The sequence below is a fragment of the Vipera ursinii genome (assembly GCF_947247035.1).
Source record: "Vipera ursinii genome assembly, chromosome: 5".
Classification (NCBI taxonomy): Eukaryota; Metazoa; Chordata; class Lepidosauria; order Squamata; family Viperidae; genus Vipera; species Vipera ursinii.
The window spans coordinates 90,492,908-90,517,787 of record NC_139518.1 but is presented as its reverse complement, the minus strand read 5'-3'; the positions used below and the strand labels follow the sequence as shown (position 1 = coordinate 90,517,787).

Below are 24,880 nucleotides of genomic sequence, written 5' to 3'. Positions count from 1 at the left end.
TACTAGTAATGGTGTTCAAAGCCCTACATGGCAGGGGTCCGGAGTACCTTAGGGAACACCTGCTGCCGGCATCAACTTCCCTCTGCCCTGTGCGTTCCCACAGAGAGGGCCTCCTCAGGGTGCCACCGGTCAGAGAATGCCGACTGGTGGCCCCCAGGGGGAGATCCTTCTCTGTGGGCGCCCCGGAGCTATGGAATCAGCTACCGGTTGAGCTCCGGACGGCGCCCGACCTTCGCTCCTTTCGCCGCAAGCTAAAAACATACTTTTTTGAACAACCTGGCCTGGCCTGATGAGGGGATTGGGGGGGGTTTGCTATTGTTATTTTATTAGGTTTTAAAGATGTATTTTAGTATGTGGGCATTTATTTAATCTTGTTTTAACTTTTGTAACTTGTATTTTTATTCTTGCCCTGTTCACCGCCCTGAGTCCTTCGGGAGAAGGGCGGTATAGAAATAGTATTAAATAAATAAATAAATAAATAAATAAATAAATAAATAAATAAATAAATAAATAAATATTGCTACACTGAAACAGTTTTGTGAAGAGGAGTGGTCCAAAATTACTTCAGATCGTTGTGCAGGTCTGATCTGCAACTACAGGAAACGTTTGGTTGAGGTTATTGCTGCCAAAGGAGGGTCAACCAGTTATTAAGTCCAAAGGTTCACATACTTTTTCCACCCTGCACTGTGAATGTTTCCATCTTATGTTCAATTAAAACATGAGAACAGCTAATGTTTGTGTAGTATTATTTTAAGCAGACTGTGTTTTTCTATTGTTGTGACTTACATGACGTTTAGAGCGCATTTTATGGCCAATTCATGCAAAACGCCACGTAATCCCAAAGGGTTCACATGCTTTTTCTTGCAACTGTAGCCTGCTCTTTGTAAATTCCATACTGTTTAATATCTTTATCATATCTCACTTGCATTTGTTAATATGACCACCATGTTAAATTGATGCCCTTATTTTCCATCTCTTGTCTAGATTTTAAGTTCCCTTCAGAATTTAGAATATTATTATATGTCCATATTTTATCGAGACAGACTAGATTTGGGTGTACAAATGCTTACATTGTTGAGAGCCATCCTGGAATTTTCAAATAGATCTTACATTTTTTTCCATGTTAATAATAGTGCATTTCTAATATAGTGGTTTTGGAAGTATTTATATATTTTATTTTTTCTTTACCATAAAAAAGCATGCCAACCAAGTTGTAGGTCATGTCCCTCCAAGTACAGCAATCTTTTATTTCTGAGAGTTATCCATTCTTTTACCCATGTTAGCACTGATGCTTGATAATATAAAACCCATTCTGGCAAACCAAAAACCCCATTTCCCTTAGCTTCCATTTTATGACTTTTCTTGCCACAGTTGTTAAGTGAATCACTGCTGTGGGTAAATTAGTAACACGGTTGTTCAATTGAAACTGGTTTCCCCGTTGACTTTGTCAGAAGGTTGCAAAACGTGATCACATGACACCAGGACACTGCAGCCATAATAAATGTGAGTCAGTTGCCAAGCATCTGAATTTTGATCATTTGACCATGAGGATGCTGCAATGATCGTGTGAAAAACAGTCATGTCACTTTTTTCAGTAACATTGAACAGTAACCAAATAAATGTTTTAAGTTGAGGACTACCTGTACTGCCATTAATACTATATTGTATATTACTTGTATATCTTAGTTTCTGTACTACTGTTATAAGGTTCTTAAAAGGCTTATATAGAAAACAATATTCACTAAATAGGTAAATCTTTACTTTTAAAACTTAATTTAAAAAGAAAACCTAGAAGTAATTTTATTTCTTCCAATCAAGTATTTTAAGTGTTACCTTGCCAGATACCTTTCTTTCTACTGGTAATATTACCAGTAATAACAATACTGATGCTTTTAATTTAGTAAATCAAACAAATTATAACGTGGTCTGTTTAGAAGCATTTTATCAGTGCTTGAAAAACTGGTGGCCTTCAAGTAGCTGAATTATTTTATTGTTAAATGCACTAAAGGTAGTCCTCAACTTATGATCACAATTGAGCCCAAAATTTCTGTTGCTAAGTGAGAAATTTATGAAATGAGTTTTGCTCCATTTTATGACTTTTGCCGCATTTGTTAAGTGAATGATTGCAGTTGTTAAGTGAATCTGGTTTCCCCATTGAGTTTGCTTGTCAGAAGGTCGCAAAAGGGGACCACATGACCCCAGGATGCTGCAACCATCGTAAATGTGAGTCAGTTGTCAAACATCCAAATGTAAATCACATGACCATGGGGCTACCACAACGGTCATAAGTAAAATGGTCATGTCACTTTTTCAAGTGCCATTGTAACTTCAAACGGTCACTAAGTGAACTGTTCTAAGTTGAGAACCACCTGTATTTGTGAGGAGAATGCTTTGTGTAACAGCTCTGTACTCATGACATAGGATGTTTGCAAGATGACAGGACTGTTATATCTATCTCTAACCTGAACTTTTCAATCACTGTCAAAAATATGATTTATCTTAATTTTTTTTCCAATCTTCATTTTCTTCATGATTCTCTTGTAGACTGAGCAAGATCCAAATGCTGCTACTCTCCTTGATATCTTCAATTATTGGCTAAAGTAAGTGGCTTCCCTTCAGGGAAAAGGTTATATCTTTCTGTTTTAAACAATTTAGTTGGCTAGCTTAATTTTTAGTCAGTAATTTGCCGTGAGCTTTAATCTTTCTGCAGTGGATGTATATGAAACTAGTAATAATTGGCTGAAAGTTGGCAACAGTTATCTCACCAATCCTAGAAGACGGGGAACATATGATATTTGTTCTAAAACTTGTTTCTAATAGCACGCTCTCTGAAACCAGAGAACAAATTCACGTGTGATTTACCCTGTTCATTTTACAATTGGCAGTGAATACAGTGATGTTGCCCCAACTGTTGCATCCCTTTGCAGCTTTCCCATATTATATAGCTACAGAAGGATGCCACAGTTGGGGCAAGATCACTTCCCCATAAGCAGTTACATGGAATAAAAGCTAGCAAAACATGGAATATATTGTCGCTTGGGGTTTAACAGGATTGTAGCTGAACCAAAATTTGGAATTATATGGCTCTTCAGGTTTTGACTACAGCAAAATCTTCCAGAATGAATAATCCCATTATCTTTTTTTCCTGTAACTCAGACATGTCAAACACAAGGCCCGGGGGGGCGGATCTGGCCCGCAAAGTGGTTTCATGTGGCCCGCGAAGCCATCCTGGAAACAGTGAGGGAACGGCCCCCACTGCCTTGGCCCTGGCCCAGAGACCCTCCTTCTGCCAGAGACCCTCAGATCTGTCCCACTCCTGTCCAGGCCCCCATAGGCACCCTTGATGCCAAGGATGTAGAGCTGGCCACGCCCACCCAGTAGGCCATACGCACTCTAGCCACGCCCAGTAGGCCATGCCCACCCTGGCCATACCCACCCGGCCCCTTGAGGGCAACCGCAATGCTGATGCGGCCCTCAATGAAATTGAGTTTGACACCCCTCGTGTAACTGCTATGCTCCTAGCTTAGCCTTTGGCCTGCTTCTTTCCCCAGTTGTCTCAACCTATTTGTTTCTATTTTTTTTAACTGATACACTGTGTTCCCAACCTACACCTTCCCTACTCCCAATGCTGTTTTTTCCTGCTGCTACCATGCTTGAATTCAAGTGCAACAAAAGTAACCTGACTGTTTCATCTACCTTGCTTTTCATTATCCCAGCTCCTTTTCTATCTTGGTATTGTTGCCTCTGCATCACATATTTGGACAAGAAAAAAAACCTGTGGGTTCTGGGTCCAAACAAAACAATTGTCCAGGCAAGGGCAAGGTATGCTCTACTCACAAAATGTTATACACATCTTTGTAGTTGAGTAAAATGCATTTGTTACGCTTAATGCATGGCCATTTTTTCAGTGACTAAGGTTATAACAGCACTGAACAAATGGTGATTAGGAGAAGTCTCAGAGTTCCAGCCATCCCAGCAGTCATATGATTTGTGGATTTGGCAACCAGTTTGAACTTATGAGACAGCACCCTACAATCACATTTGTAATCTTCCCTAGAAAGTCGGAGCCAGCCAGTAAAGTTTCAAGTTGTTGAGTCAGTCCCCTCTCACCCATACACTGTCTTCCCAGCCTCTCTGTGCCTCATCATTCTGGCCCTTTTGCACACCCACAGCACTCCGCCGACCCTCATTATGCATCTTTCATCTACTACACCTTTCATACATACCCTTGTATGTTCCCCCAATCTGCATCTCTCGTGTACCCCCTTGCACCTCCCTTGCACATATTCCCTGATCTGCACTGTGCTCTTGCTTACCCTTGTGCACTCCCCATTTCTCCCCACTTCTGAACCCTGTGCACCCTCCCCCTGTGACATTTAGTGCACTTCCTTGCATCCTCCCAGACCTTTGCCACACCTCTTGCACACCCTTTTGTTTTCTCCCCCAACTGGCAGCAGTCATTTACCTATCTACTTGCTTACAACTTCCTGCTAGCTTCCCCACTGTCTTTGGTTGTGAGAAGCCAGAAGGACGTTGCCTCCCCAAACAGCCATGGTATCCAGTTAACTAATAATAACCTGATTTATCCTTTACAACTGCATTGTTTAGCGATGAAAATGTTAGTCCCAATTGTTGTAAATTGTGAAGTATCTATATATAACTTAATGAGTTTATCTGCTAGTAGCTGTATGTTATAGAGGCACATATATTTGTAAATAAATGAGACATGCTTCACTTGTACTATATAAAGGTTGTGGAGATATTTACTAGTAGTTGCATTTTATACTAAATTATTCTGTACTCCTTTAATATTAATAAACTTTGTTCTTCCAAAAATATTCATTTCATAGGTTAATAAGATGCCAGCAGTAACTGCATTATTACTGCAGGCATTATGAATGTTTCAAATGGGCCCTTAGGGATTGTTTTTAATTACAAATTGAGATAGAAATGCTATAAATATAATTAAAGCTTCTTGACTGGATTATTAAGATAAATGTTTTCATTTTCCCCCACCTTCTGTATTGGAGGATAAGATGGTCTCTTTTTTAGTCATCAGATATGCCCAGCTATGTTTACCATCACACACTAGCTACATCTTATGTCTTCTGAACATTCCAATTTGGAATATGGAATAGTGATTCTCACTCACCCATCCATTCAGATCACCTATTGCCAAAAAACAGCGAGCATTGGCAAATGAGTCTCCTGCAAAGAAGACAGAGAAAGAATCATTATCTAGATACGAAAGTTCCAGTGAAAATGAAATTCCTCCAGTCAAAAAACAAGGTGAGGCTTGCTGGTTTATGTCTTAGTGTAATCTTTCATGCTTGATTAAAAGGTATTTGCCCTCTTTGTATTCTTGAAGGTAATAGTAAATTTTAATTTATTGCCTCAATGATATGGCTGTGTATAACAATTTATTTTTCAGAGTAGTTTGTTATATTACTGATAAAATGTCACATAAATTGATTCCCCTTTTAACTCAGAGAATGGAGTTTCAACAGTAACATAGCAGATACTTGTTTACCATTATGGAATTTTTATCAAGTCTTTCAATTGTCAGAATGCATCCAAAAGTGTTTATTTCAGTCTACATAAATTCAGCTACAATTTCAGTTGAGAAACTCTAGATAGCTCAAAACCAGATCTAGAAATGCAAGAGAATTTGTTCAGGTATTATACTTTGAGAAGCCATCATATTGCTAAGCACATTGGTTTGTGCTTAAATTGTAAGCCGCCCTGAGTCTTCGGAGAAGGGTGGGATATAAATGGGATTAAAATAAAAATAAAATAAAAATAAAATTAGCAGGTCTGTTTAGATAAACTCAAGTTCAGAACCCTAGGAAATAAAAACCCTCAACTCCATTTGGTTGAAGCGATAGTTATTTTACTAAGGTTAAGTGCTGGCAGCAAAAGAAAGGCTAGATCTGAAGATTCTCATGCAAAACATTATGTTTTTCCCCTTCCCCTGGTCCTCCCCCTTTGATTAGTCCATTTCCATACAATTGCATGCTGTTTAAATGTTTTGGGAATGAGATAGATTGTTGGCACTATGAAGCAGTTTTTTTCACATTCTATTCCCAGCCAGGTGTCCTTGAAGACTGGTATATGCTAGTTCTCACATCTCTGGTTTCTGTGAAGGCTGTCACCCTCCTTCCCTCTCATCTCTATTTTCTACATTCCATTTTCCCCTTCTCCCCCCTTGCACTTTATGACAAGATGCCAGCAAAGCGTAGAAACTGAAGATGGGAGATCTGAGATTCCATCTGAGGATGTTCAAGAAAGGGACCAACCAAAAGTCAAGGAAAGAAGCAATCAGACCTAAACACACTCTTACACCTATTAACGAGCATCCAAACAAACGAGCAATCAAGATCCAGTACCACCTAAAAAGCTATTAAGGGCAAGGCTACCTCATAAAAATATCCAGGAAATTCCACTTCCTTCCCCACCCACATAAAATGATGATATTAGTGAAACCTGGTAATACAATGCTTGCAGGAAGATAGCATGTTTAGAGAACTTCAATAACCCATTTGAGGGCAGATGTGATATTGTTGCCATTACGGAAACATGGTGGGATGAAACCCACAAATGGAACACACAGCTAGAGGGATTTAAATTATTCAAAAGAAACAGACCAAATAAAAGGGGTGGAGTTGCTCTCTATATAAGAAATAACTACATATCTACAGAAATAGAGCACAACAATGATGAAAATTACCTTGAATGCATTTGGGTCAAAATAAAAGGGGGGGGGGAAATGACATTGCCATAGGTGTATACTATAGGCCACCCAACCAAACAGAGGAAATAGATGAATTTTTTGCTAGTCAGCTAACTAAGGTATGTAGGAAGCACATCACAATAGTAATGGACTTTAGTAACAACCCTGACATCAACTGGGAGACAAACTCTGCACCAAGTGGAAGATCAAACAGATTCCTGACAAACCTAGCAGACAACTTTGTCACCCAAAAAGTAGAGAAGGGAGCTAGGGGATTAGCCATATTGGATTTAATTCTCACTAACAGAGATGAAATGATAGAAAGTGTTGAAGCCACAGGAACCTTGGGAGGAAGTGATCATGCAATATTGGAATTCAACATGGAACCACAAGCAATAGAATATAGTTAAACTAGAGTCTTGGACTTCAAGAGAGCAAATTTCAATAAACTTAGTGAGAGCTTTGGAAGGATTCCATGGATGAGAATCCTCAAGGGGAAAACAACTCAAGAAGCTTGGGAAATTTTGAAAAGTGAGATAATACAAGCCCAGTCTAGCACAATACCAACAAAGAGGAAAAATAACAGCTCTCAAAAGAAACCAGCATGGCTTCATAAAGAACTCTCTGATAAGTGGGAAGAGGAGCACATAACTAAGTCAAAATATCAGCAAATAGCCTGAGCCTGCAAAGATGAAATGAGGAAAGTTAAGGCTTAAAATGAACTAAGGCTTGTGACCAAAGTCAAAAATAACAAAAAAGCTTCTTTCAACATGTAAAAAACAAGAAAAAAGTTAAGGAAATGATTGGTCCATTAGTGGGTGAGAGTGGCAAGAAGGTGACAAGCAACAGGGAGAAAGCAGAACTATTTAACTTGTTTTTTGCATCTGTCTTTACACAAAGGGAAAAACAGACCAACCTATCAAAAATAGTGCCATAAAAACAGAATAGAAACACAAGTTAAGATAGGCAAGAAAATGGTGAGCACCTGCCCAGCCTAGATGTGTTCAGATCACCAGGACCAGATGGGTTACACCTCAAGGTTCTCAAGGAACTGGCAGATGTGATCTCAGAAACACTGAGCTATATTTTTCAAAGATCCTGGAGCACTGGAGAACTACCAGAAGACTGGAAAAGAGCCAATGTAGTTCCCATCTTCGAAAAAGGGGAAAAATGGATTCAGGAAATTACAGACCTATCAGCCTGACCTCAATACCTGGGAAGATTCTGGAAAAGAAAATCAAACAACAAATCAGCGAGCTCCTAGAGGCAAACAAAGTCATTACTAAAAGCCAACATGGGTTTGTCAAAAACAGATCATGCCAGACAAACCTTATTGCATTCTTTGACCAAGTGACAAAATTAGTGGATCAGAGAAATGCTGTGGATATAATTTACTTTGACTTCAGTAAGGCATTTGATAAAGTAGATCACATGGACTTCCGGATGGCAAGGCGCCTCTGCTCCGGGTTTTTTGGAGCAGAACAGGGCATTCGCAACCATCCCTGCTAGCAAGAAAGAACTTTAGAGAACAAGGACGCAGGCAGAGCGATGCAGGAGATTTTGGTGAAGATGGTCTTTTGATCTTTAACTCAATGGACTTTGCTGAGCTTGTAAGTGGAAGTGCGTAGCTAACAATAGTGGGTGAAAATGGCGGCTATATCTTCTAAAGTTCCTGCTCTGGTGCAGCAATCTTTGTTGCAAGCGTTATTGTCCCCTGCACCCGTATTTGCATCAGCCCTTACAGTAAAAGATTTGCAGAATGTGCTGCAAGAGACTATGGAAAAGCAAATGCAACAATTTGCTGAGATAATGGACAAAACGTTGGAGGAGAAGTTAACAGAAAAACTAGCTAAGGTTATGGATGAAAAGATTACAGAGAAATTAACAGAAATGAGAGCAGACATTTTATCTGCATTGCAAGGCATGGCTATATGTATTGAGAATTTGGATGAAAGAGTGGAAGATCTCAGTCAAAATGATATTAGACTGGAAGCAAAAATGACAGAAACTGAAAATGTGGTAGAGAAAATTGATTGTGATTTGACCTCGACACAGTATTATCAGATGGAGTTTGCTTTAAGGATTAGAGGCCTAAAAGAAAATCCTAAAGAAAATTTGAAGAAAATGGTTTCTGAGGCTCTGGAAGGGGTGGTGGGACGACCAGCAGATGAAATTATGGAAGATATAGATAAAATTTTTCGTGTTAATTCTTGCATTGCAAGACAAAGGAAATTACCCAGAGATGTGGTGGTTTATTTTACAAAGAGAATGATTAGAAATGAAGTTATCCAGGTCTCCTGCAACATTGATTTTGTAATTGCTGAGCAAAAAGTTTTGATTTTAAAAGAGATCCCTCCAAGAATTTTAAGAAAAAGGAAGGAATTTGCTTTTTTGACACAAGAATTGAGACGACGTGATATCAAGTTTAGATGGCAGATACCAGTGGGTATGGTGGTGTCCTATGAAGGTACGAAGCATCGTTTTACTACGGTGATTCAGGCACGCGATTTCTACAGTAATGTTTTAAAAGCAGCCCCCATACCATTTTTGGAATCTACAAAGAAGAAAGGTGAGAGAGAGTCTCAACGATACAGAGAGAATCTACAAGGTGCTGAAGGAATAATACAGACAGTTACAGGAGTGGATCAAATTTCAAATTTCAGTATCACTGGAGGAGGCCAGAAATTGGAAGAGGCGTGCTGCTTCTAGACGAATGAACCAAGCCTGAAAATTTAGTTGCATAACTGCAGGAGATAATAATGTAATAAGGATTATGGGAATTGAAATTGTTAGAAGGGCTAAATATTTGGGGATATATTTTTCACCCTTATAAAATAACTATGTGTTGTAATATTTTATGTTGCTTTAGTTTTAAGATGATTATGAAAATTTAATTGGGAAGATTTGTAGTAGTGCTTACTGATATTTTGTAGGTTATGATTTGCTGTTTGGTTGGTATGTATATTTATGGTGTGATAAGGTGGATATTGTGTTCTAGGTATATACTTTGTGATATGCTCTGGTGCAACTTTGGGAAAAATTATAGATGAAAGTTAACTTGTAATATCTTTATGGGTAATAATGAAACATGTAATAGAAAATATAAGAATGATGTGACTATATAAAAAATTTTAAGTTTGGAAAGTATTGTATGGTACTTTAAGCTGTATAATATATTAGGAGAAGGAAAAGTTGTATAAACTTGGTTTTAGTATGGAAATTTAAAGCCCAGTTGGAAAGAAAAATAGTTTTTAATAATTGATATAAAATTGTTTTGTCTGTGATTGTTCTTATTGGGTATTAATGATATTATTGTGGTGGATATTTTTTTTTATTGAAAAGTTTTACAGTACATTTTATCTTTAACAATCCCCCCTCCCCCCACCCCTACCTAACCCTCCCTATCCCTCCCCCCCTTCCCCCCTCCCCCCCCCCCGACTTCCCAGAGCTAAGTACAAGGTATAAAAACAAAGAACAATCATAAACATCCATATGCTAACAACAATAAACTATTAATTCTATCGCCCTCTAGCTCATATGAAATGACTACAAGCAATACTAATATTACATATAAAAAGAAAAAAGAAAAAGAAAAAAGAAAAGAAAAGAAAACTTATTCAAATGCTAAATGAAACTTTTTAGTCCCATACTTGTTCTGGATATAATCAATCCACTTTTTGATATGTGCTGGACCCTGGTTTCTAATTTGCTTTATCAAATTTTCATCAGTCATTGAGAAACCAATTTTCTGATCTTCTTTCCACCTGGCACGTAATTGAGTATATTGAAACCAAGTTTGGACGATCTTCTCATCTCGCAAGAGATTGTACGGCTTCAAACACCAGACGTTCCTTTCCAAACTTAAGATCTCCTTATACGTAGTCACATCATGTTTGAAGCCAACATTTATGTTTTCTATTGCATGTTTCGGAATTGCCCACAACGGCATCTTGTAGTCTAACTTATGTCTATACTTCTCCCAAACTCTCAACAATGCCTGTCTTAAAATATGCACTTTAAACACATTATCTACCTTCTTATCATACAACAAATATGCATGCCAGCCAAATAACAAGTCGTGGCCCTCAAGATTTAATAATCTCCCTTGTGTCAAATTAATCCAGTCACTTATTCCTGACAACGCAGCAGCTTCATAATACAATTTAAGATTAGGCATTTTAAGACCACCTCTTTCACGAGTATCCTGCATAATCTTAAGTTTAACTCGTGGCCTTTTCCCTGCCCACACAAATTTATTGATACCTCGTTGCCATTCTTCCAAATTAGAGTCTTTTTTAAGGACCGGTATCATTTGAAATAAAAATAAAAATTTAGGCAGGACATTCATTTTCACTGCTGCAATTCTTCCCAGCAAAGACAATTGCAGTTTTTCCCAGCTCTCCAATTCTTTTTGAATTTTTCCCCATAACTTTTCATAATTATTTTTATATATCTTTGCATTGGAGGGTGACAAATACACCCCCAAATATTTAACCCTTTTAACAATCTCAAATCCAGTTAAGCCTTCTAAAAGGGCCTTTTGTGGTGCTGTCATAGTTTTGGCCAAAATTTTTGTTTTTTGTACGTTAACCTTAAATCCAGAAACCTTCCCATATTGCATTATTATCTCCATCAGGTCCACAACAGAGTTTTCTGGCTGGGTCACCGTAACAACCAGATCGTCTGCAAACGCCCTCAATCTATAATCCTGATCTCTAATTTGAATACCCTTAATTTTTTCCGAGTTCCGTATTTTTATCAATAATATCTCCAATGTTAAAACAAATAATAAAGGTGATAACGGACACCCTTGTCTTGTGCCCTTCTCAATATTGCATACTTCAGTCAGGCTATTGTTAACTATTATTCGGGCAGTTTGTTTTTGATATAATGCCCTAATTGGTTGTAAAAATTTATCCCCAAAATTCATTTTATCTAAAACTTTCATCAGAAATTGTCCAATCCAATTGATCAAAAGCTTTTTCAGCATCTAAAAAAATTAGCGCCGCAGGGATCTGGTTGTTCCTTTCCAAAAACTCCACCACATCAACTATATGCCTCACATTATTTTTCATTTGTCTACCACTAATAAACCCAGTTTGATCCCCATGAATCATCTGTTGCAGAACCCTCATCAATCTGTTAGCTAACACCTTAGCAAATATCTTGTAGTCTGTATTTAAAAGTGATATTGGTCTGTAGTTTTTTACTTGAGTAGCATCTTGATCTTCCTTCGGAATCAAAGAGATAAAAGCAGTTCTCCAAGACGGAGGCACCCTTCCCCCCCTCTGAATTGTCTGAAACAATTCCCTTAATGGCTTTATCAACTCCAATTGTAAATTTTTGTAGTAGACCGTGGTCAGACCATCCGTACTTGGCGCTTTGTCCACCTTCAATTCCTTAATTGCTAAAATAATTTCTTCTTCTGTTATCAATTGATTAATCTCCTCCTTTTGTTCTTGTGTAAGAACCGGGATGCTAGCATTCTTCAAATATACATCAATATCTGTTTCATTAATCTTCTCCTTAACATATAATTTGGAATAAAAATCCACAAAGGCTTCCTTGATAAGATCCTGTTGAAACACAACCTTTCCTTTGTATTCAATTTTATCTATATTAGAAGCCCTTTGTTTTTTCCTTAACCTGTAGGCTAACCACCTACCTGGTTTATTGGCATTGCAAAAAGTATTATGCCTAGCAAACCGTAGGCTAGTTGCCACCTGATCAGCCATCAACTTATCAAATTGTCCTCTTAGCAGGTTAATGACCTCCTTAATCTTCACATCCGATGGATTCAAAATTAGGGCCTTTTCTTTTTCCCTGATTTCATTCTCCAGTTCTTTCCTTCTAACTTCCAAATTACGTCTATATTTATTATTCATATATATTAACACCCCTCTCATATAGGCTTTGCTAGCATCCCAAACCATGTCCATAGAGGTATCCTTATTCATATTAATTTCAAAAAAATCCTTCATCTGCTTTTTACATTCTTCCACATTTCTCTGATTTCTAAACAAATTCTCATTTACACGCCAGGAGCGCCTATCTCTGTTGTCCTTATTGATCTCTAACCAGACTGGACTATGGTCAGATATAGTTCTTGCACAAATCTTTATCTTCTTAGTCCTAGAAAAAAAATCATTAGTCAATAATATAAAATCAATCCTAGAAAAAGATTGATGTCTATCAGAAAAAAAAGTATAATCCTTTTCATGTAAGTGTGTATCTCGCCAAATGTCTCGCAATTCCAGGTCCTTCATTTCAAAAAAAGCTTTAGGCAATCTAGCATGACTCGGGGAACGCTTAAAGAAACCAGCTTTATCCAGCTGTACATCCAGGACACCATTCTAATCTCCCATAAAAATAAAAGATTTATAATCCAACTGGGTAATCTTTGTATGTAGTAAACTAAAAAAATCAGTTTGTTGTTGATTAGGAGCATGCAGTCCAACTTAAAGCGTTTTTTTGCCTTCTAGCAGCAAATCTATCATAACATATCTTCCTTGTTTATCTACTTCAATTAGTTCCGCTGTCAGAGTACTCTTGACATAGATAACCACTCCATTTTTCTTATTCATTGCAGAAGCAATAAATTGCGTGCCCAGCCTTGAGTTCAACAAATACTTTTGGTCCATAACCCTAATATGCGTTTCTTGCAAACAAATAACATCAGTCTTAAATTGTTTTAAATATTGAAAAACTTTCTTTCTCTTCTGTGGTGAATTTAATCCATTAACATTCCAGGTTAGGAACTTAATCGCCATTCTTGGCCTCCCGAAGCTTCTGGAGCACGTCTGCCAGGACCCCTTTAACTTCCTTAGGCCGCGCCCCTCCCACAGCTTCACTGTAAGTACGCTTTGGAGGTTCCATAACTTTCTGCTGATCTTGCTCTTGCTCTTGTCTCACTCGTCTTAAGGCGGCATGCGTTATCCTCTGCTCTCCAACAGCTGCCAATAAAACTGTAATTTGATCCCCTCCAGCACCGTTCTCCTCTATCTGTATTCCTTCAGCATCTTGAGGCTTTCCCTCGCCATTTCCCTTTACAGATTCCACAAGTGGTAGAGGGGTTGCTTTTAAAACTTTACTGTAAAAATCACTTGCCTGAGTCACTGTAACCAGACGATATCTTTTACCTTCGTGCATCACCACCATGCCCACTGGAATCTCCCATCTAAACTTGATGTCACATTTCTTAAGTTCGTGTGCTAGAAAGGCAAAATCTTTCCTTCTCCTTAAGATCTTTGGAGGAATCTCTTTTAAGACCAGAACTTCTTGCTCAGCAACCACAAACTTAGTATCATAAGCAACTTGAATAACTTCATCCCTAATTGCTCTCTTTGTAAAGTAAACCACCACATCTCTAGGTAGCTTCCTCTGCCTTGCAATCCATGAGTTCACACGAAAGATTTTATCTATACTTCCCTCAATTTCAACTGCTGACTGACCCAGTACCACTTCCAAAGCCTCAGAGACCTGCTGCTTTAAATCTTCTTTAGGATTCTCTTTCAAGCCCCTGATTCTGATAGCAAACTCCATCTGATGGTACTGGACGAGGCTCAAGTCTCCATCCATTTTATCCCTTATATTTTCATTCTCTAGTACTTTTGCTTCTAATATAGAATTCTTTTGACTAAGATCCTCCACTTTTTCATCCAAGCATTGCACACATACAGCCACACCTTCAATTGTAGACAAGATGTCTGCCCTCATTGCTTTAAACTTTTCTTCCATCTTCTCCTCCAGCTTTTCCATCATATCTGACATTAATTGTGAATGCTTTTCGAAGGCATCCTGTAAATCCTTAAGCGTCAATGCCGGAGCAGGTGCAGGAGGAAGCAGAGCTTGCAATGAAGTCTGTTGCACTGGGGAAGCCCCCGCACTCCGAAGAACTTTGGAGGCTTTCGTCGCCATCTTCCCCCACTTTCACTTGCTGCGCACTTTCACTTTAAAGCCATAAAATCCATTGAGCTAGAGAGTAAAGATAAGAGTCCACTTCACCTTGACCTCCTGTACCGCTCTGCCTGCGTCTTCATACTCAAGAGTCTTTCCTTCTGGCAGGGGTGGTTGCTAACGCTTGGCTCTGCTCCAAAAATCACGGAGCAGAGACGCTGCGCAGCCCGGAGCAAACCCAGGCTTCGGGGGGGCTCAATCCTTCAGCCGCCCAAACTTAAAGCTCAGGCGGCCCGGGGCTTCCGAATCACCAAAACAGCTGATCGGCGCTGTTTTCAGTGATTCAACAAAGCTGCGGAGCGGACAGCCCGGAGATGGCTGTCTTCAGCGTCACATCACCACCGGAAGTCCTGGTGGATATTAAATGGATGTTGAATTTAACTATGGCAGTAAGATTTCTAGTAAAAAGGTAAAATTACTGATTATAGTGCTCTTCAACATCTTCCTCAACGATTTGGACGAGGGGATAGATGGGGAACTCATCAAATTTGCAGATGACACCAAGCTGGCAGAAATAACCAACACTCCAGAAGACAGTCTTAAGATACAGGAGGATCTGGACAGACTTGAACACTGGGCACTATCTAACAAAATGAAATTCAATGGTGAAAAAAAGTAAGATTCTACATTTAGGCAGGAAAAATCAAATGCACAGGTATGGTATAGGTCAGGGGTAGGCAACCTCGGCTCTCTTATGACTCATGGACTTCAACTCCCAGAATTCTGGGAGTTGAAGTCCATGAGTCATAAAAGAGCCGAGGTTGCCTACCCCTGGTATAGGTGGTATCTTGCTCAATAGTAGTAACTGTGAGGGGGATCTCGGTGTCCTAGTGGACAATCACTTAAATATGAGCCAGCAGTGTGCTGCAGCTGCCAAAAAAGCCAACACAGTGCTAGACTGCATTAACAGAGGGATAGAATCAAAATCACGTGAAGTATTAATACCACTTTACAATGCCTTGGTAAGGCCACACCTGGAATACTGCATCCAGTTTTGGTCACGATGTAAAAAAGATGTTGAGACTCTAGAAAGAGTACAGAGAAGAGCAACTAAGATGATCAGGGGACTGGAGGCTAAAACATAAGGAATGGCTGCTGGAATTGGGTATGTCTAGTTTAATGAAGAGAAGGATGAGGAGTGACATGATAGCAGTGTTCCAATATCTGAGGGGCTGCCACAAAGAAGAGGGAGTCGAGCTATTTTTGAAAGCACCTGAGGGCAGGACAAGAAGCAACAGATGGAAACTAATCAAGGAGAGAAGCAACCTAGAACTAAAGAGAAACTACCTGACAGTTAGAACAATTAACCAGTGGAACAACCTGACTCCAGAAGCGGTGAATGCTCCAACACTGGAAGTTTTTAAGAAAAGACTGGACAGCCATTTGTCCAAAATGGTATAGGGTTTCCTGCCTAAGCAGCGGTTTGGGCTAGATGACCTTCAAGGTCCCTTCCAACTTCAACTTCTTCTTCTTCTTCTTCTTCTTCTTCTTCTTCTTCTTCTTCTTCTTCTTCTTCTTCTTGTTTGTTGTTGTTGTTGTTTTGTTGTTTTGTTGTTATTGTTAATAATAATAATAATAATAATAATAATAATAATAATAATAATAATAATAATAATTTCTTACAGAATACATAGTATGGAAATTCCTACATAGTGTGTTTCCCCAAAAATAAAACCCGGTCTTATTTATTTTGCCTCCAAAAGAGGCACCAGGTCTTATTTTCAGGGGTGGTGGCTTTTCCACTCACCTCCAGCACTGACATCCTATTCCAGCTGGCCTACTTTTTCTGCGGACAAAGGAGCAGCTTCATTCTGCAGCTCAGAATGGAGTTTGCACCTTCACTTTGCAGTCAGGGGCCTTTTGGAAAGGCCTCTGCAGCTGATAACCAAGCAATGGATTCAAACCATAACTTGGTTCTCAGCTGCAGAAACCTTGCAGAAACAAGCTGTGGATTGAATCCATAGCTCAATTCTCAGCTGCAGTGGCCTTTTGGAAAGGTCTGGCTGTGATATGCAGTCCTGGGGGTGCCACAGAAGAAGTGGGCTGGTGAGGAGAGGCCTGGCTGCAAAGTAAGTGGGTGTGGGATGCATAGGGCAACTCCACACTCCCACCTCTACCATAGCTTGATTTTTAGGTATGTGCCTCGCCTCAAAACGGGCTTACTTTGGGGGTAAGGTTTACATTAAGCTTATTTTCAAGGTAGGTCTTTCGGGAAAGCATGATACCTTTCTACCACTGTCAATAGGGGAAAGCAAAGCAAAATGGTTCCTCACTGAGATTTGTGCAGCATAGTGGTCTAAAGAGTATGTATAAAATGAAAATTATAAAAAGTTTTGTTCATAGCTTGGAACAAAAAAAACCTCATTTAGAATATGTCACTGGAATTTTTGCGTGAGTTGTAATGTGACAACAAATTTGAAATATGTTTAATTTTCTGCCATAGGAAGCACTGGTAATTTGAAAGAAACCCTTTGTTTCTTCATGCTTCCTCCTGTGGTTGGAGGTATTTTTAGCTGGTTTGACTCTTCCACTGTACTGATAGACAGGGCAAAACCATTACTTTTGTGGCTCCTAGGTGGCTTTAAAGAGCTTTTCCCTATCTGTGTCAATTGTCTGACAATTACTAGAAAAAACTAGTTCAAATGAAAGACAAGTGTAAGCCCAAAAAGCCATCTTCATAAGGAATGTCTTCATCCATTGGTATAAAACATTCATTTCATGATAAATCAGGTATTCTGTTCCCCTCCTGCATCTGGAGCACATTGTCATGTAGTCTCCTCAGTTTGGGGAACTACTTGCTGAACTAAGGAACAAAGCAGCACTTGCTACAGCATTTGTCTGTTGAAAGAAGCTTCAGCCAAGATCTGTACCTTAAGGTTGTAGTCCTTCACATAGACTACACTGCTGTTCTTACTGGAGAAGTTAGCCAAGGTGAAATTATTCATAGCAGAATGGGTACTTATATTTGCTAAAGTAGGCTGACTTCAAAGTATAGTAACAGATGGGTTTTCTCTCATAAAGTTAAACTGCTGGTTTTATTGTTTCTAATTTATGCATATTGATTATAACTTATATGGTCCTGTATTTTTATGTCTTTTATTAAAAGTGTTTTACAAAGAACATAAAAACTAACAAAAAATTAGAAAAAAAAGACAGGCAAAAGTGCAGAAAGAAAAAAATAGAATTTTTTATTTCCTTTGCAGCAAATATAAATACAATTACTAAGTTATTTTTTACTCTATGATTACAAAAGAAAGCTCACTCCTTTCCATTCATTTTTTCTAAACATTAAAAACAAACTATTACTTCCATTTTATGCAAAAAGTCTATAAAGGATTTCTAGTCAGTATAAATGTAGATGTTTTTCTAAGAAAAATTAATTTAGCCATGTCTACGAGTTCCTTCATCCTCACCAAGGATGTTCTCTTAGGTGTTAATTGAACTTTTCCACTCTTGAGTATATATGGTAGTCTTGCTGCAGTTACATACCTAAAAATAAAAGTTTCATTATTATTTTTCTAGTTGCTTATCCATTAGTCCCCAAAAAAAAGTCTAGTTTTAATTGTACAGTGAGGGAAAAAAATATTTGATCCCCTGCTGTTATTGTGCGTTTGCCCACTGACAAAAAAATGATCAGTCTATAATTTTAATGGTAGTATATTTTAACAGTGGGAGACAGAATAACAACAACAACAAATCCAGAAAAAAGACATTTCAAAAAAATTATAAATTGATTTGCATTTTAATGAGTGAAATAAATATTTGACCCCTTTGCAAAACATGAGTTAGTATTTGGTGGCAAAACCTTTGTTGGCTGTTACAGAGGTCAGACGTTTCTTGTAGTTGGCCACCAGGTTTGCACACATCTCAAGAGGGATTTGTCCCACTCCTCTTTGCAGATCTTTTCCAAGTCATTAAGGTTTCGAGGCTGACGTTTGGCAGCTGAAATCTTCAGCTCCCTCCACAGATTTTCTATGGGATTAAGGTCTGGAGTCTGGCTAGGCCACTCCACGACCTTAATGTGCTTCTTCTTGAGCCACTCCTTTGTTGCCTTGGCCATGTGTTTTGGGTCATTGTCATGCTAGACGACCCATTTTCAATGCCCTGGCTGAGGGAAGGAGGTTCTTACCCAAGGTTTGATAGTACATGGCCCCGTCCATCGTCCCCTTGATGCGATGAAGTTGTCCTGTCCCCTTAGCAGAAAAATATCCCCATAGCATAAAGTTTCCACCTCCATGTTTGATGGTGGGGATGATGTTCTTGGGGTCATAGGCAGCATTCCTCCTCCTCCTATCTTCTAGTTGAGTTGATGCCAAAGAGCTCGATTTTGATCTCATCTGACCACAACACTTTCACCCAGTTCTCCTCTGAATCATTCAGATGTTCATTGACAAAGTTCATATGGGTCTGTACATATAATTTCTTGAGTAAGGAGACCTTGCGAGCGCTACAGAATTTCAGTCCTTCACGCCATAGTGTGTTACCAATTATTTTCTTGGTGACTATGGTCCCAGCTGCCTTGAGATCATTGACAAGATCCTCCCGTGTAGTTCTGGGCTGATTCCTCACTGTTCTCATGATCATTGAAACTCCACGAGGTGAGATCTTGCATGGAGCCCCAGACTAAGGGAGATTGACAGTTACCATATTTTTCGGACCATAAGACGCACCTGACCATAAGATGCACCCAGTTTTTAGAGCAGGAAAACAAGAAAAAAAATATTCTGAACCAAATAGTACCGGTATACTAAAACAGGGCTTTTCAACCTTTTCATCCATTGTACCACTTTTAGGACAAGGCAATGTCCAAGTACCACCAGTGTCAAAAACTTGACCCCCACCCCAAAAAGGAAAAAAAATATAAAAGTACAGGTAGTTCTCAACTTACAACAATTCACTTAGTGACTGTTCAAAGTTATGACGGCACTGCTTATGACCATTTTTCACACTTATGACCATTGCAGCATCCCCAGGGTTATGTGATTTACATTCGGATGCTTGGCAATCGATTCATATTTATGATGGTCACATTGTTCCAGGGTCATGTGATCGCCTTTTGCAACCTTCTGACAAGCAAAGTTAGTGGGGAAACCAGATTCACTTAACAACCATGTTACTAATTTAATTTCTCTCTCTCCCCTCTTTCTCTCCCTCTCTCCCCCTCCCTCTTTCTCCTCTCTCCCTCTCTCTCCCTCTCCCACTTTCTCTCCCTCTATTTCTCTTTCCCTCTATTTCTCCCTCTTTCTCTCTCTTCCTCTATTTCCCTCCCTTTCTTTCTCCTTCTCTCTCTCCCTCTCCATTTTTCTTTCCCTCTATTTCTCCCTTTCTCTCCCTCTATTTCCCTCCCTTTCTTTCTCCTCTCTTTCCCTCTTTCTCTCCCTCTCTTTTTCTCTTTCCCTCTATTTGTCCCTCTTTCTCTCTCTCCCTCTATTTCCCTCCCTTTCTTTCTCCTTCTCACTCTCCAAACGGGGCGGAGAGCTGCTGCCTTCGTCCGTGTTTCTTTCAAACGCGCAGAGGAAGGCAGCAGCTCTCCAAATGGGGCGGAGAGCTGCTGCCTTCGGCCGATCTCGCATTTCTGGCAATCTCCCTCGCTTCGTTTCAGCTTCCTTTCTCTTGTAGTAAGAGAAGCTGAAACGGAGCGAGGGAGATTGCAGGAGCGCAAGATTGGCGTTTCTCAGGATGTGCCGATTCGTGCTCCTGGCAATCTCCCTTGCTTTCCACTTGTGGAGGTTGGGGCTGGCCATACGAATCACCTTCAGACCATAAGACGCACCCTCATTTCCCCCCCCCACTTTTTTGGGGGGAAGTGCGTCTTATGGTCCGAAAAATACGGTATTTTTTTCCATCTGCAAATAATTGCACCACCTTTTGTCATCTTCTCACCAAGCTGCTTGGTGATAATGTTGTAGCCCATTGCAGCCTTGTTTAGATCTCCAATCTTGTCCCTGACATCCTTGGACAGCTCTTTGGTCTTGGTCATGGTGGAGAGTAGAATGTGATTGATTCCTTCTGCGGACAGGTGTCTTTTATAGAGGCAACAAGCTGAGATTAGGAGCACTCCCTTTAAGAAAGTGTTCCTAATCTTAGCTCGTTACCTGTATAAAAGACACCTGGGAGCCAGAAATCTTACTGGTTGATAGGGGATCAAATACTTATTTCACTCATTAAACTGCAAATCAATTTATAACATTTTTGAAATGCATTTTTCTGGATTTTTTGTTGTTGTTATTCTGTCTCTCACCTACCATTAAAATTATAGACTGATCATTTCTTTGTCAGTGGGCAAACTTACAAAATCAGCAGGAGATCAAATATTTTTTCCCTCACTGTATTTTAACCTTTAAAATCTTCTGAATATCTATTTGTATCCAAAATTGTTTAGCTTTTTAATATTTCCGAAAAGCATGATAAAATGACCCTTCATATTGTTCGTATTCCCAGCAAAGATTCAAAATGTCTTTATACATTTGAGATAATTACTCTGCTGAGAAAAATTAACCATACATCATTTTATAAAAATTCTCTTTAAGATTGTAACATAATGTAACCTACAATCCTTTCAATCACACATTTTTCCATTAGCCCATCTGTTGTCCCATTAGATATTTTTTTGCCCAACATATATACAATTTGTCATACATTCTTTCACTTCTTCTGTCTTATGTCTCAACAAAAAATTATACATTTTAGCAATTACATGCTAATCATTAGTATGTAATTCAACCTCATATTATTTTGTTCAAAATCGAACATCTTTCTGAGTAGAATCCAAATTTATATTTATTCCATACTCTTAAAAATAGCCTGTCTGGTATAATGGTTTTTAAAAATCTACATTTACCTAAACTTTATCATATCATAAATATCTGTTGTTGTTAGCTGCGAAGTCATGTCTGACCCATCACGACCCCATGGACAACGTTCCTCCAGGCCTTCCTGTCCTCTACCATCTTCTGGAGTCCCTTTAAGCTCATGCCTACTGCTTCAGTGACTCCATCCAGCCACCTCATTCTCTGTCGTCCCCTTCTTCTATTGCCCTCAATCTTTCCCAGCATTAGGCTTTTCTCCATTGAGTCCTTCCTTCTCGTTAGGTGGCCAACGTATTTGAGTTTCAACTTCAGGATCTGGCCTTCTAAAGAGCATTCAGGGTTGATCTCTAGGACTGACCGGTTTGATCGCCTTGCAGTCCAAGGGACTCGCAGGAGTCTTCTCCAGCACCATAGTTCAAAAGCCTCAATTCTTTGGCGCTCAGCCTTTCTTATGGTCCAACTTTCACAGCCATACATTGCAACTGGGAAGACGATAGCCTTGACTATATGCACTTTTGTTGACAGGTTGATGTGTCTGCTTTTTAGTATGCTGTCTAGATTTGCCATGGCTTTCCTCCCTAGGAGCAAGCGTCTTTTAATTTCTTGGCTACAATCCCCATCTGCAGTGATCTTGGAGCCCAAGAAAATAAAATCTGTCACTACCTCCATTTCTTCCCCATCTATTTGCCAGGAATTGAGAGGGCCAGATGCCATGATCATGGTTTTCTTAATGTTAAGTTTCAAGCTTACTTTTGCACTCTCCTTCACCTGCAACAAGAGGCTCTTTAGTTCTTCTTTTCTGCCATTAGAATAGTATCATCTGTATATCTTAGGTTGTTGATATTTCTTCTGGCAATCTTAATTCCAACTTTTTATTCATCTAGCCCTGCCTTTCTCATGATGTGCTCTGCATATAAGTTAAATAGGCAGGGCAACAGTATACAGCCTTGCCAGACTCCTTTCCCAATTTTGAACCAATCAGTGGTTCCGTGTCCAGTTCTCACTGTTGCTTCTTGACCTGCATATAGGTTTCTCAAGAGACAAATAAGATGGTCTGGTACGCCCATCCCTTCAAGAACTTGCCACAGTTTGTTGTGATCCACATAATTAAATGCTTTAGCATAGTCAATGAAGCAAAAGTAGATGTTTTTCTGGAACTCTCTAGCTTTCTCCATGATCCAGCGTATGTTGGCAATTTGATCTCTAGTTTCTCTGCCTCTTTGAAATCCTGCCTGCACTTCTGGTAGTTCTCGATCCACATTCTGCTGAAGTCTAGCTTGTAGGATTTTAAGCATAACTTTACTAGCATGTGAAATGAGTGCAATGGTGCTATAGTTTGAACATGCTTTGGCACTGCCTTTCTTTGGAATTGGAATGTAAACTGATCTTTTCCAATCCTGTGGCCACTGTTGAGTTTTCCAAATTTGCTGGCAAATTGAGTGTAGCACTTTTACTGCATCGTCTCTTAAGATTTTGAATAGCTCAGCTGGAATACTGTCTCCTCCACTAGCTTTGGTGTTGCTCGGCTTTTCTAAGGCCCACTTCACTTCACATTCTAGGATGTCTGGCTCGAGGTCAGTGACCACCTCATCGTGGTTATCAGGGACATTAAGCTCATTCTTGTATAGTTCTTCTGTGCAATTTTTCCACCTCTTCTTAATCTCTTCTGCCTCTGTTAGGTCCCTGCCATTTTGGTCCTTTATCATGCCCATTTTTGCATGAAACGTTCACTTCATCTCTCTAATTTTCTTGAAGAGATCTCTGGTCCTCCCTATTCTATTGTTTTCTTCTATTTCTTTGCACTGTTCATTTAAGAAGGCATTCTTATCTCTTCTAGCTATTCTCTGGAATTCTGCAATCAATTGGGCGTATCTTTCTTTTTCTCCCTTGCCTTTCGCTTCCCTCCTTTCCTCAGCTATTTGCAAAGCTTCCTCAGACAGCCATTTTGCTTTCTTGCATTTCTTTTTCTTTGGGATGGTTTTAGTTGCTACCTCTTGTACAATGTTGCAAACCTCCGTCCATAGTTCTTCAGGCACTCTGTCTATCAGATCTAATTCCTTAAATCTATTTGTCACGTCTACTGTATATTCAACAGGAATATGATTTAATTCATACCTGAATGGCCTAGTGCTTTTCCTACTTTCTTCAGTTTAAGCCTAAACTTTGCAACGAGAAGCTCACGGTCTGAGCCACAGTCAGTTCCTGGTCTTGTTTTTACTGACTGTATAGAGCTTCTCCATCTTTGGCTGCAGAACACATAGTCAGTCTGATTTCTGTGTTGACCGTCTGGTGATGTCCATGTGTAGAGCCGTCTCTTGGGTTGTTGGAAAAGAGTGTTTGCTATGACCATCGTATTCTCTTGACAAAATTCTATCAGCCTGTGCCCTGCTTCATTTTGTACTCCAAGGCCAAACTTGACTGTTATTCCGGTTATCTTTTGGCCTCCTACTTTAGCATTCCAGTCCCCCATGATGATAAGGACATCATTTTTGGTGTTAGTTCTATAAGGTGCTGTAGGGCTTCATAAAACCGGTCAATTTCATCCTCTTCAGCACCGGTGGTTGGGGCATAGACTTGGACTACTGTGATATTGAATGGTTTGCCTTGGATTCGAACTGAGATCATTCTGTCCCAGTATTGCTTTTCCTAGTCTTTTATTGACTGTGAAGGCTACTTCATTTCTTCTGAGGGATTCTTGCCCGCAGTAGTATACCTGATGGTCATCTGAATTAAATTCACCCATTCCTGTCCATTTTAGTTTGCTGATTCCTAAGATGTCAATGTTCAGTCTTGTCATCTCTTTTTTGACCACGTCCAGCTTTCCTTGATTCATGGATCTTACATTCCAGGTTCCTATGAAGAAAAAATCTTTACAGCATCGGACTTTCCTTTCACCACCATATACATCCACAGCTGAGCATCCTTTTGGCTTTGGCCCAGTCACTTCATTGTTTCTGGAGCTACTAGTACTAGCCTTCTGTTCTTCCCCAGTAGCATATTGGACGCCTTCCGACCTGAGGGGCTCATCTTCCAGCGTCGTATCATTTTGCCTTTTGGTACTGTCCATGGGGTTTTCATGGCAAAGATACTGAAGTGGGTTGCCATTTCCTTCTCCAGTGGATCATGTTTTGTCAGAACTCTCTGCTATGACCTGTCCATCTTGGGTGGCCCTGCACAGCATAGCTCATAGCTTCATTGAATTACGCAAGCCCCTTTGCCACAACAATGCAGTAATCCATGAAGGGGCATAAATATCTATGCCATCCAAATCTCAAATTGTGACCTTCTAAATCCAATAGCCTATTTCTAACAACACCAAGTCTCATCCAAACTAAACAACAGGCAGCAAAATATAGCTTCAAATCTGCTTGGACCAGTCCTCTTT

At 39.5% G+C, this 24,880-nt stretch overlaps 1 protein-coding gene across 1 annotated transcript in view; it reads left to right on the top strand.

Annotated features, from left to right (window-relative positions):
* Window positions 1-24,880, top strand: part of NOLC1 (nucleolar and coiled-body phosphoprotein 1) — a 98,926-nt gene that overhangs the window by 12,478 nt on the left and 61,568 nt on the right. Inside the window, exons 2-3 of the mRNA XM_083364202.1 lie at window positions 2,545-2,600; window positions 5,165-5,289. Coding sequence (XP_083220328.1) covers window positions 2,545-2,600; window positions 5,165-5,289 — 181 coding nt within the window. The remainder of the gene's footprint in view (window positions 1-2,544; window positions 2,601-5,164; window positions 5,290-24,880) is intronic.